The sequence below is a fragment of the Callithrix jacchus genome, chromosome X (assembly GCF_049354715.1).
Source record: "Callithrix jacchus isolate 240 chromosome X, calJac240_pri, whole genome shotgun sequence".
Classification (NCBI taxonomy): Eukaryota; Metazoa; Chordata; class Mammalia; order Primates; family Cebidae; genus Callithrix; species Callithrix jacchus.
Window position 1 is genome coordinate 63,138,949 of NC_133524.1, and position 12,105 is coordinate 63,151,053.

Genomic DNA, 12,105 nt, shown 5'->3' on the forward strand with positions numbered 1-12,105 from the left:
TAAAGTAGTCAAATATTAGTAATTTCATATGCTGATATTTGAAATTTTTAACAGTTAAATCTAAAACTTTCGTGTTTTGATCCGTACAATTCCATTTCCTCGTTTTGTCCTAAACAAAGATAGGCACTTTTTGATCAGTCTCCTCTGGAAAAAGAACCTCCCAAGGCTTGAAGATTGTGACAAAATTATGACTATCTTTCTTCTTTCCCAGAGTGGCTTCCAGCTTCTTAAAATCTGACAAGAACCGGATAGGGGGAAACTACAAAAAGACTATTTATAAAGAATACAAGGACGACTCATACACAGATGAAGTGGCCCAGCCTGCCTGGTTGGGCTTCCTGGGGCCAGTGTTGAAGGCTGAAGTAGGGGATGTCATTCTTATCCACCTGAAGAATTTTGCCAATCGTCCCTATACCATCCACCCCCATGGCGTTTTCTATGAGAAGGACTCTGAAGGTAAACCATTCCACCATTTCTTTCTCTTATGCCCAACAAATATTACTTTTCCTTTACTGTCAGTTGAAGGAAAAGAATTGGGAGTGAAGGTTGTCTTTTCTTCCTTATTTACCGGAGGTGGACTCTCCTTAGAGTAAACAAGTCTGGGCACTGGTATAGTTCTGCCATTCACATACTGTGTGACTTAGACAAGTCATTGTCTCTCTCTGAGTCTCAGCTGCCTTCTCGGAAATGTGAAGATGGTGTACCATTTAACACAAGGAACTATTTGAATGGCATCTCCATAGAATATTTGAATATTCTATGAAAAGAAAAAAGAATTCTATAAACATGAAGGATGGTTATTCCAGTGTTGCAGTCTTCTGAAAACTCCATTTTATATTTCCTTAAAGGGGAATTAAGCTTATTTATTTGTACCTCCCTTATTCCTGGCCCAGTGATTCTTAATACTGATAACAGTGAGTGAGAGGAATAGAAAGGGAAGTCAGAAGACTATCTGGATGGGCCACTAAATTCCTGTTTGATCCTGGACAACTTACTTTAGCTCAATTTTCTCTTCCATACAATGGAGAAGTGAACCAACTAATCATTAAGTTGACTGTAGACTGAAATTCTGTGATTGCCTGCTTTTTTTTTTTTTTAAGTGAGTGTTTGAAGGGAGGGAATTCTGTCTTCTTCCATGCTTCTATGCCACCAGCTTTATGCTGGGGCATTACCAGATCAGGCCAAGCTGTGCTTTTCCTAGCCACAGAACTTTTCCAGTGGCTACAACCTTTCCATCCATTGTTAATATGAGGACTAGATTTTTAGGTTAAAAGTTACCTAAATCTGTGCTCTCCTTAGGTTGTGAGGAACACTGTGCAGGATATTAGAATGCTACATTTTACAAGACTGAACCTAGGGTTCTACATGTCAGCTGTCACTTAATTTGTATATTTGCCATAGTCCCTCACTTATTCTGGGCCTGGGCATGTGCAATTTCATTTCTAGGTTCCCTGTACCCAGATGGCTCCTCTGGGCCACTGAAAGCTGATGACTCTGTTCCTCCGGGTGGCAGTCATATCTACAATTGGACCATTCCAGAAGGCCATGCACCCACTGATGCAGACCCAGCGTGCCTCACCTGGATCTACCATTCTCATGTAGATGCTCCACGAGACATTGCAACTGGCCTGATTGGGCCTCTTATCACCTGTAAAAGAGGTACAGGTCCCAGAGATAAGCTATGAGGTGTAGTTTTGGACATCTAGGGGTAGCAGCAGTGTGGTTGAACCACCTACATATTGGGCAGCAGCCTGAGGATTGTTAATTCAGCACTCTCGTTTATTAGTAAGAAAAATTTCTGTTAAACTCAATTTCCACTATATTTTTCAAGTTCATTAACCCTTTTCTTTTTCTCATGGGTTAGGAACAACTTTTTTTTCAGGGTTGTTGTGGTACAGGTGGTATTTGATTGCATGAGTAAGTTCTTTAGTGGTGATTTGTGAGATTTTGGTACACCCATCTCCTGAGCACTATACACTGCACCCAATTTGTAGTCTTTTATCCCTGGCTTCCCCCAGCCCTTTCCCCCAAATCTCAGAAGTCCATTGTATCATTCTTATTCTTTTGCATCCTCATAGCTTAGCTTCAATATGTCAGTGAGAATATACAATGTTTAGTTTTCCATTCCTGAGTTACTTCACTTAGGATAGTAGTCTTCAATCTTATCCAGGTCACTGCATATGCTGTTAATTCATTCCTTTTTATGGCTGAGTTGTAGTCCCTTGTATATATGTACCATAGTTTCTTCATTTACTCCTTGATTGATACGTATTTGAATTGGTTCCATAATTTTGCAATTGTGAATTGTGCTGCCATAAACATTCATGTGCAGGTATCTTTTTTGTATAATGACTTATTTTCCTCTGGATAGATGCCTAGTAATTGAATTGCTGGAACAAATGGTAGTTCTACTTTTAGATCATTAAGAAAGCTCCACACTGTTTTCCATGTGGCTATACTAGTTTACATTCCCACCAGCAGTGTAGAAGTGTTCCCTGTTCACCACATCCAAGCTAACATATACTGTTTTTTGATTTTTTGATTACGGTCATTCTTGCAGGAGTAAGGTGACAGTACATTGTGGTTTTGATTTGCACTTCCCAAATCGTTAGTGATGTTGAGCATTTTTTTCATATGTTTGTTGGGCATTTGTATATCTTCTTTTGAGAATTGTCTAGACATTTTCTCAGTCCACTTTTTGATGGAATTGTTTGTTTTCTTGTTGATTTGTTTAAGTTCGTTGTAAATTTGGGACATTAGTCCTTTGTCAGACATATGGATTATAAAGATTTTTTCCCACTCTTTGGGTTGTCTCTTTACTCTGCTGACTGTTCCTTTTGTTGTGAAAAAGCTTTTTACTTTAATTAAGTTCCAGCAATTTATCTTTGTTTTTATTGCATTTGCTTTTGGATGCTTGGTCATGAAATCCTTGCCTAAGCCAATGTCTAGAAGGGTTTATTCAATGTTATCTTCTAGAATTTTTATAGTTTCAGGTGTTAGATTTAAGTCCTTAATCTGTTTTGAGTTGATTTCTGTATAAGGTGAGAGATGAGGATCCAGTTTCATTCTCTTACATGTGGATAGCCAATTATCTCAGCACCATTTGTTGAAAAGGGTATCCTTTCTCCACTTTGTGTTTTTGTTTGCTTTGCCAAAGATGAGTTGGCTGTAAGTATATGGGTTTATTTCTGGGTTCTCTATTCTGTTCCATTGGTCCAAGTCCTTATTTTTATACCAGTATCATGCTGTTTTGGTGACTATGGCCTCATAGTATAGTTTGAAATCAGGTAGTGTGATGTCTCCAGATTTTATCTTTTTGCTTAGTCTTGCTTTGGCCACACAGGCTCTTTTTTGGTTCCATATGAATTTTAGAATTGTTTTTTCTAATTCTGTGAAGAATGAAGGTCGTATTTTGATGGGAATTGCATTGAATTTGTAGATTGCTTTTGATAGTGTGGTTGTTTTCACAATATTGATTCTACCCATCCATGAGAATGGGATGTTTCCATTTGTTTGTGTCATCTATAATTTTTTTTTCTTTTTTGGTGGTGTTTTGTAGCTTTCCTTCTAGAGGTCTTTTGCCTCCTCAGTTAGGTATATTCCTAAGTATTTAAGTTTTTTTGCAGCTATTTTAAAAGGGATTGAGTTCTTGATTTGAATATCTGGTTGGTCACTGTTGGTGTATTGAAGATCTACTGATTTGTGTAGAGTAATCTTGTATCCAGAAACTTTGCTGAATTCTTTTATCAGTTTTAAAAGCTTTCTGGAGGAGTCTTTATGGTTTTCAAAGTAAATAATCTTATCATCAGCAAACAGTGACAGTTTGACTTCCTCTTTATAGATTTGGATGCCTTTTATTTCTCGCTCTTATCTGATTGCTCTGGCTAGGACTTCCAGTACTATGTTGAAGAGGAGTGGTCAGAATGGGCATCCTTGTCTTGTTTCAGTTCTCAGAGGGAATGCTTTCAACTTTTCCACATTCAGTATTATGTTGGCTATGGGTTTGTCATATACGGCTTTTATTACATTGAAGTATTTCCCTTGTATACCAATTTGGCTGAGAGTTTTAATCATAAAGGAATGTTGGATTTTGTTGAATGCATTTTCTGCATCTATTGAGATGAACATGTGATTTAAAAAAAATTCTGTTTGTGTGGTGCATCACATTTATTAACTTGCATATGTTAAACCATCCTTGCATCCCTTTCATACCCATCAAGGTACAGGTACGAAACCCGCTTTATCACAGTGGATTATCTTATTGATATGTTGTTGGATTCAATTAGCTAGTATTTTGTTAAAGATTTTAGGACTTCTGTTCATCCAGCGATATCAGTCTGTAGTTTTTTTTTCTGGTTATGTCCTTTCCTGATTTTGGTATTAGGGCTATGAACTTTCCTCTTAGAACCACCTTTGCCATACCCCAGAATTTTTTTATAGGTTATGCTATTATTGTCAATCAATTTGAAGAATTTTTAAATTTCCCTCTTGATTTCATTTTTCACCCAATGTTCATTCAAGAGCAGATTATTTAATTTCCATGGTTTTGAAGGTTCCTTTGGAGTTGATTTCCAGTTTTATTACACTGTGATCTGAGAGAGTACTTGGTATAATTTCAATTTTCTTAAATTTGTTGAAGCTTGTTTTATGAACTATTTTATCACCTATATTAGAGAAAGTTTCATGCACTATTGAATAGAATGTGTAATCTGTGGTTGTTGGATGAAATATTCTGTACATATCTGTTAAGTCTATTTGCTCCAAGGTATAGTTTAAATCCATTGGTTTTTTTGTTAACTTTCTGTCTTGATGACCTGTCTAGTGCTGTCAGTGGAGTATTGAAGTCACCCACTATTATTGTGTTGCTGTCTGTCACATTTCTTATGTCTGTTACTAATTGTTTTATAAATTTGGGAGCTCCAGTGTTAAGTGCATATATGTTTAGGATTGTATATAGTTTTATTTATATATATATATATATATATAAATAAAATAATATACAACTATATATATATATATAAATAAAATAATATACAACTATATATATATATAAAATAATATACAACTATATATATATATATATAAAGAAAATTGTAAATATTTCTATATATAGAAAATTATAAATTATATAATTTTCCTGTTGGACAAGGCCTTTTTACCATTATATAATGTTCCTCTTTGTCTCTTTTAACTGTTGTTGCTTTTAAGTTTGCTTTGTCTGATACAAAAATAGCTTCTATTCATTTTTGGTTTCCATTTGCATGAAATGCCTTTTTCCACCCCTTGACTTTAAGTTTCTGTGAGTCCTTATGTGTTAGGTGAGTCTCCTAAAGGCAGCAGATGGTTAGTGACTTCTTATTCATTCCACATTTTTGTATTTTTTAAGTGAGGCATTTTGGCCATTTACATTGAATGTCAGTATTGCGATGTGAGGTACCATTTAATTCATAGTTCTATTTGTTTTCTGTGTGCCTTTTGTTGTTGTTGTTGTTTTGTTTTGTTTTTGCTTTTTAAATTGTATTTTTGTTTCATAGGTCCTGTGTGACTGATTTATACTTTAAAGAGTTTCTGTTTTTATGTGTTTCCTGAGTTTGTTTCAAGATTTAGAGCTCCTTTCAGCAGTTCTTGTAGTGGTGGCTTGGTAGTGGCGGCTTGGTAGTGGCACATTCTCTCATGTTTTTTTTTTTGTCTGAGAAAAGACTGTATTTTTCCTTCATATATGATGCTTAGTTTTGCTGGATACAAAATTCTTGGCTGATCATTGATTTGTTTGAGGAACCTGAAGATAGGGCTCTAATCCCTTCTAGCCTGCAGGGTTTCTGCTGAGAAATATACTGTTTATCTGATAACTTTTCCTTTATAGGTGACCTGGCGCTTTTGTCTCACAGCTCTTAAGATTCTTTTTTTTTTTTTAAATTTTTTATTGGATTTTAGGTTTTGGGGTACATGAGCATAGCATGCAAGACAGTTGCGTAGGTACACACATGGCAGTGTGCTTTGCTTTTCTTCTCCCCTTCACCCACATTTGGCATTTCTCCCCAGGCTATCCCTCCCCCCCTCCCCCTCCCACTGGCCCTCCACTTTTCCCCCCAATAGACCCCAGTGTTTAGTACTCCCCTTTCTGTGTCCATGTGTTCTCATTTTTCATCACCCACCTATGAGTGAGAATATGCGGTGTTTCATTTTCTGTTCTTGTGTCAGTTTGCTGAGGATGATGTTCTCCAGATTCATCCATGTCCCTACAAATGACACAAACTCATCATTTCTGATTGCTGCATAATATTCCATGGTGTATATGTGCCACATTTTTCCAATCCAGTCTATTATCAATGGGCATTTGGGTTGATTCCAGGTCTTTGCTATTGTAAACAGTGCTGCAATGAACATTCGTGTACATGTGTCCTTATAGTAGAACGATTTATATTCTTTTGGATATATACCCAGTAATGGGATTGCTGGGTCAAATGGAATTTCTATTTCTAAGGCCTTGAGGAATCGCCACACTGTCTTCCACAATGGTTGAACTAATTTACACTCCCAACAACAGTGTAAAAGTGTTCCTTTTTCTCCACATCCTCTCCAGCATCTGTTGTCTCCAGATTTTTTAATGATCGCCATTCTAACTGGCATGAGATGGTATCTCAATGTGGTTTTGATTTGCATCTCTCTGATGACCAGTGACGATGAGCATTTTTTCATATGATTGTTGGCCTCATATATGTCTTCTTTCGTAAAGTGTCTGTTCATATCCTTTGCCCACTTTTGAATGGGCTTGTTTGTTTTTTTCCTGTAAATCTGTTTGAGTTCTTTGTAAATTCTGGATATCAGCCCTTTGTCAGATGGGTAGACTGTGAAAATTTTTTCCCATTCTGTTGGTTGCCGATCCACTCTAGTGACTGATTCTTTTGCCGTGCAGAAGCTGTGGAGTTTCATTAGGTCCCATTTGTCTATTTTGGCTTTTGTTGCCAATGCTTTTGGTGTTTTGTTCATGAAGTCCTTGCCTACTCCTATGTCCTGGATAGTTTTGCCTAGATTTCCTTCTAGGGTTTTTATGGTGCCAGGTCTTATGTTTAAGTCTTTAATCCATCTGGAGTTAATTTTAGTGTAAGGTGTCAGGAAGGGGTCCAGTTTCTGCTTTCTGCACATGGCTAGCCAGTTTTCCCAACACCATTTGTTAAACATGGAATCCTTTCCCCATTGCTTGTTTTTGTCAGGTTTATCAAAGATTGTATAGTTGTATGTATGTTGTGTTGCCTCCGGTGCCTCTGTTTTGTTTCATTGGTCTATATCTCTGTTTTGGTACCAGTACCATGCTGTTTTGATTACTGTAGCCTTGTAGTATAGTTTGAAATCCGGTAGTGTGATGCCCCCCGCTGTGTTCTTTTTGCTTAGAATTGACTTGGCTATGCGGGCTCTCTTTTGGTTCCATATGAAGTTCATGGTGGTTTTTTCCAGTTCTGTGAAGAAAGTCAGTGGTAGCTTGATGGGGATAGCGTTGATTCTGTAAATTACTTTGGGCAGTATAGCCATTTTCACGATATTAATTCTTCCTAACCATGAACATGGAATGTTTCTCCATCTGTTTGTGTCCTCTCTGATTTCGTTGAGCAGTGGTTTGTAGTTCTCCTTGTAGAGGTCTCTTACGTTCCTTGTGAGTTGTATTCCAAGGTATTTTATTCTTTTTGTAGCAATTGCGAATGGCAGTTCGCTCTTGATTTGGCTTTCTTTAAGTCTGTTGTTGGTGTAGACGAATGCTTGTGATTTTTGCACATTGATTTTATATCCTGAGACTTTGCTGAAGTTGCTTATCAGTTTCAGGAGTTTTTGGGCTGAGGCAATGGGGTCTAGGTATACTATCATGTCGTCTGCAAATAGAGACAACTTGGCTTCCACCTTTCCTATTTGAATACCCTTTATTTCTTTTTCTTGCCTGATTGCTCTGGCTAGAACTTCCAGTACTATATTGAATAGGAGTGGTGAGAGAGGGCATCCTTGTCTAGTGCCAGATTTCAAAGGGAATGCTTCCAGTTTTCGCCCATTCAGTATGATATTGGCTGTTGGTTTGTCATAAATAGCTTTTATTACTTTGAGATACGTTCCATCGATACCGAGTTTATTGAGGGTTTTTAGCATAAAGGGCTGTTGAATTTTGTCAAATGCCTTCTCTGCATCGATTGAGATAATCATGTGGTTTTTGTTTTTGGTTCTGTTTATGTGGTGAATTACGTTGATAGACTTGCGTATGTTGAACCAGCCTTGCATCCCCGGGATGAATCCTACTTGATCATGATGAATAAGTTTTTTGATTTGCTGTTGCAATCGGCTTGCCAATATTTTATTGAAGATTTTTGCATCTATGTTCATCATGGATATTGGCCTGAAGTTTTCTTTTCTCGTTGGGTCTCTGCCGGGTTTTGGTATCAGGATGATGTTGGTCTCATAAAATGATTTGGGAAGGATTCCCTCTTTTTGGATTGTTTGAAATAGTTTTAGAAGGAATGGTACCAGCTCCTCCTTGTGTCTCTGGTAGAATTCGGCTGTGAACCCGTCTGGACCTGGGCTTTTTTTGTGTGGTAGGCTCTTAATTGCTGCCTCAACTTCTGACCTTGTTATTGGTCTATTCATAGTTTCAGCTTCCTCCTGGTTTAGGCTTGGGAGGACACAGGAGTCCAGGAATTTATCCATTTCTTCCAGGTTTACTAGTTTATGCACATAGAGTTGTTTGTAATATTCTCTGACGATGGTTTGAATTTCTGTGGAATCTGTGGTGATTTTCCCTTTATCATTTTTTATTGCATCTATTTGGTTGTTCTCTCTTTTCTTTTTAATCAATCTGGCTAGTGGTCTGTCTACTTTGTTGATCTTTTCAAAAAACCAGCTCTGGGATTTATTGATTTTTTGAAGGGTTTTTCGTGTCTCAATCTCCTTCAGCTCAGCTCTGATCTTAGTAATTTCTTGTCTTCTGCTGGGTTTTGAGTTTTTTTGATCTTGCTCCTCTAGCTCTTTCAATTTTGACGATAGGGTGTCCATTTTGGATCTCTCCATTCTCCTCATATGGGCACTTATTGCTATATACTTTCCTCTAGAGACTGCTTTAAATGTGTCCCAGAGGTTCTGGCACGTTGTGTCTTCGTTCTCATTGGTTTCGAAGAACTTTTTTATTTCTGTCTTCATTTCGTTGTTTACCCAGTCAACATTCAAGAGCCAGTTGTTCAGTTTCCATGAAGCTGTGCGGTTCTGGGTCTGTTTCTGTATTCTGAGTTCTAACTTGATTGCACTATGGTCTGAGAGGCAGTTTGTTATGATTTCAGTTGCTTTGCATTTGTTGAGCAGTGCTTTACTTCCAATTATGTGGTCAATTTTAGAGTAGGTGTGATGTGGTGCTGAGAAGAATGTGTATTCTGTGGATTTGGGGTGGAGAGTTCTGTAAATGTCTATCAGGTTTGCTTGCTCCAGGTCTGAGTTCAAGCCCTGGATATCCTTGTTGATTTTCTGTCTGGTTGATCTGTCTAGTATTGACAGTGGAGTGTTAAAGTCTCCCACTATTATTGTGTGGGAGTCTAAGTCCTTTTGTAAGTCATTAAGAACTGACCTTATGTATCTGGGTGCTCCTGCATTGGGTCCATATATGTTTAAGATCGTTAGCTCTTCTTGTTGTATTGATCCTTTTACCATTATGTAATGGCCTTCTTTGTCTCTTTTGATCTTTGTTGCTTTAATGTCTATTTTATCAGAGATGAGAATTGCAACTCCTGCTTTTTTTTGCTTTCCATTAGCTTGGTAAATCTTCCTCCATCCCTTTATTTTGAGCCTTTGTGTATCCTTGCATGTGAGATGGGTTTCCTGGATACAGCACACTGATGGGTTTTGGATTTTTATCGAATTTGCCAGTCTGTGTCTTTTGATTGGTGCATTTAGTCCATTTACATTTAGGGTTAATATTGTTATGTGTGAATTTGATACTGCCATTTTCATGCTAAGTGGCTGTTTTGCCTGTTAGTTGTTTTAGATTCTTCAATATGTTGAAGCTCTTTAGCATTCAGTGTGATTTTGGAATGGCTGGTACTGGTTGATCCTTTCTATGTGTAGTGCCTCTTTTAGGAGCTCTTGTAAAGCAGGCCTGGTGGTGACAAAATCTCTGAGTACTTGCTTGTTCGCACAGGATTTTATTCTTCCTTCACTTCTGAAGCTCAGTTTGGCTGGATATGAAATTCTGGGTTGAAAGTTCTTTTCTTTAAGAATGTTGAATATTTGCCCCCACTCTCTTCTGGCTTGTAGTGTTTCTGCCGAGAGATCTGCTGTGAGTCTGATGGGCTTCCCTTTGTGGGTGACCCGACCTTTCTCTCTGGCTGCCCTTAGTATTCTCTCCTTTATTTCAACCCTGTTGAATCTGACGATTATGTGCCTTGGGGTTGCTCTTCTTGCGGAATATCTTTGTGGTGTTCTCTGTATTTCCTGCAATTGAGTGTTGGCCTGTCTTGCTAGGTGGGGGAAATTTTCCTGGATGATGTCCTGAAGAGTATTTTCCAGCTTGGATTCATTCTCATCGTCCCCTTCTGGTACACCTATCAAACGTAGGTTAGGTCTTTTCACATAGTCCCACATTTCTTGGAGACTTTGTTCATTCCTTTTTGTGCTTTTTTCTCTGATCTTGGTTTCTCGTTTTATTTTATTGAGTTGGTCTTCGACTTCAGATATTCTTTCTTCTGCTTGGTCAATTCGGCTATTGAAACTTGTGTTTGCTTCGCGAAGTTCTCGTATTGTGTTTTTCAGCTCCTTTAATTCATTCATATTCCTCTCTAAGTTATCCATTCTTGTTATCATTTCCTCGAATCTTTTTTCAAATCTTTATTCAAGGTTCTTAGTTTCTTTGCATTGATTTAATACATGATCTTTTAGCTCACAAAAGCTTCTCATTATCCATCTTCTGAAGTCTAATTCCGTCATTTCGTCACAGTCATTCTCCGTCCAGCTTTGTTCCCTTGCTGGTGAGGAGTTTTGGTCCTTTCTAGGAGGCGCGGTGTTCTGGTTTCGGGTGTTTTCCTCCTTTTTGCGCTGGTTTCTTCCCATCTTTGTGGATTTGTCCGCTGGTCGTCTGCGTAGTTGCTGATTTTTCAATTGGGTCTCTGAGTGGACACCCAGAATGTTGATGATGAAGTATTTCTGTTGCTTGGTTTTCCTTCTACCAGTCTAGCCCCTTCGCTGTACGACTGCTGGGGTCCGCTCCAGACCTTGCTTGTCTGGGGTGCACCTCTAGCAGCTGTGGCACAGTGAGGGATGCTACCAGTTTCTTTTTCTGCTATCTTTGTCCCTGTATGATGCCTGCCTAATATCAGTCTTTTGGATATAGAGGGATCAGGGAGCTGCTTGAGGAGACAGTTTGTACTTTATAGGGGTTTAATTGCTGAGCTTTGCGCTCTGTTGTTCCTTCAGGGCTGTTAGGCTGCTATGTTTGATTCTGCTGCAACAGAGCTCATTAAAAAACCCTTTTTTTTTTTTCTCAAATGCTCTGTGTTGAGGGGTTTGGGCTTTATTTTTGGATGTTCAATGAGGTGTCCTGCCCAGCTAGAAGGCAGACTAGCCACTGTTTGGTTGCCAGGCTTCGCCCTGCTGTTGTGTGATTCGCCCTGTTCCTGCAGGCTCTGCTGTGGTCTCCGCCACGCCCTGCTGCGGAGTCTCTTCGTTGTAGCGTGTTGCCTCAGCAAGGGCAGGCTGCCTCAGCAGTGGGCGTGTATCTCAGTAGGGACGGGTTGCCTCGGCAACGGCTGGCTGCGTCAGCAGTGGGCGTGTATCTCAGTTGGGGCGGGTTGCCTCGGTAGTGGTGGACGCCCCTCCCACACAGAGCGTCTCGGGCCGTCTGCTTGGGATAGTTTGAAATCGCGGTTTTGTTCGTCCCACTGGGTATCCCAAACGATCTGTCCCTGCAATCCCCTGGGCTGGGCTATTGTGCAAGTCTCGTTCAGTCTCAAGTCCAGCCCTCTCAAGTCTCAGGTTGCCGGTTCAACAAGGCACCCGGACAAGCGCGCCCTGTGGGGATTGCTGGGTAGGGCCGGCTGCCGCCGCCCCGGCTGCCGGCTTCGCCAGGCAGACCTACTGCCTGGCGTC

General features: G+C 39.3%; 1 protein-coding gene across 16 annotated transcripts in view; it reads left to right on the plus strand.

Annotated features, from left to right (window-relative positions):
• HEPH (hephaestin) overlaps window positions 1-12,105 on the plus strand; it is a 128,558-nt gene that overhangs the window by 9,339 nt on the left and 107,114 nt on the right. For all 16 annotated transcript variants that reach the window (XM_054251436.2, XM_078362753.1, XM_002762951.7 and 13 more), the window contains exons 3-4: window positions 212-456; window positions 1,447-1,659. In XM_054251436.2, coding sequence (XP_054107411.2) covers window positions 212-456; window positions 1,447-1,659 — 458 coding nt within the window. The remainder of the gene's footprint in view (window positions 1-211; window positions 457-1,446; window positions 1,660-12,105) is intronic.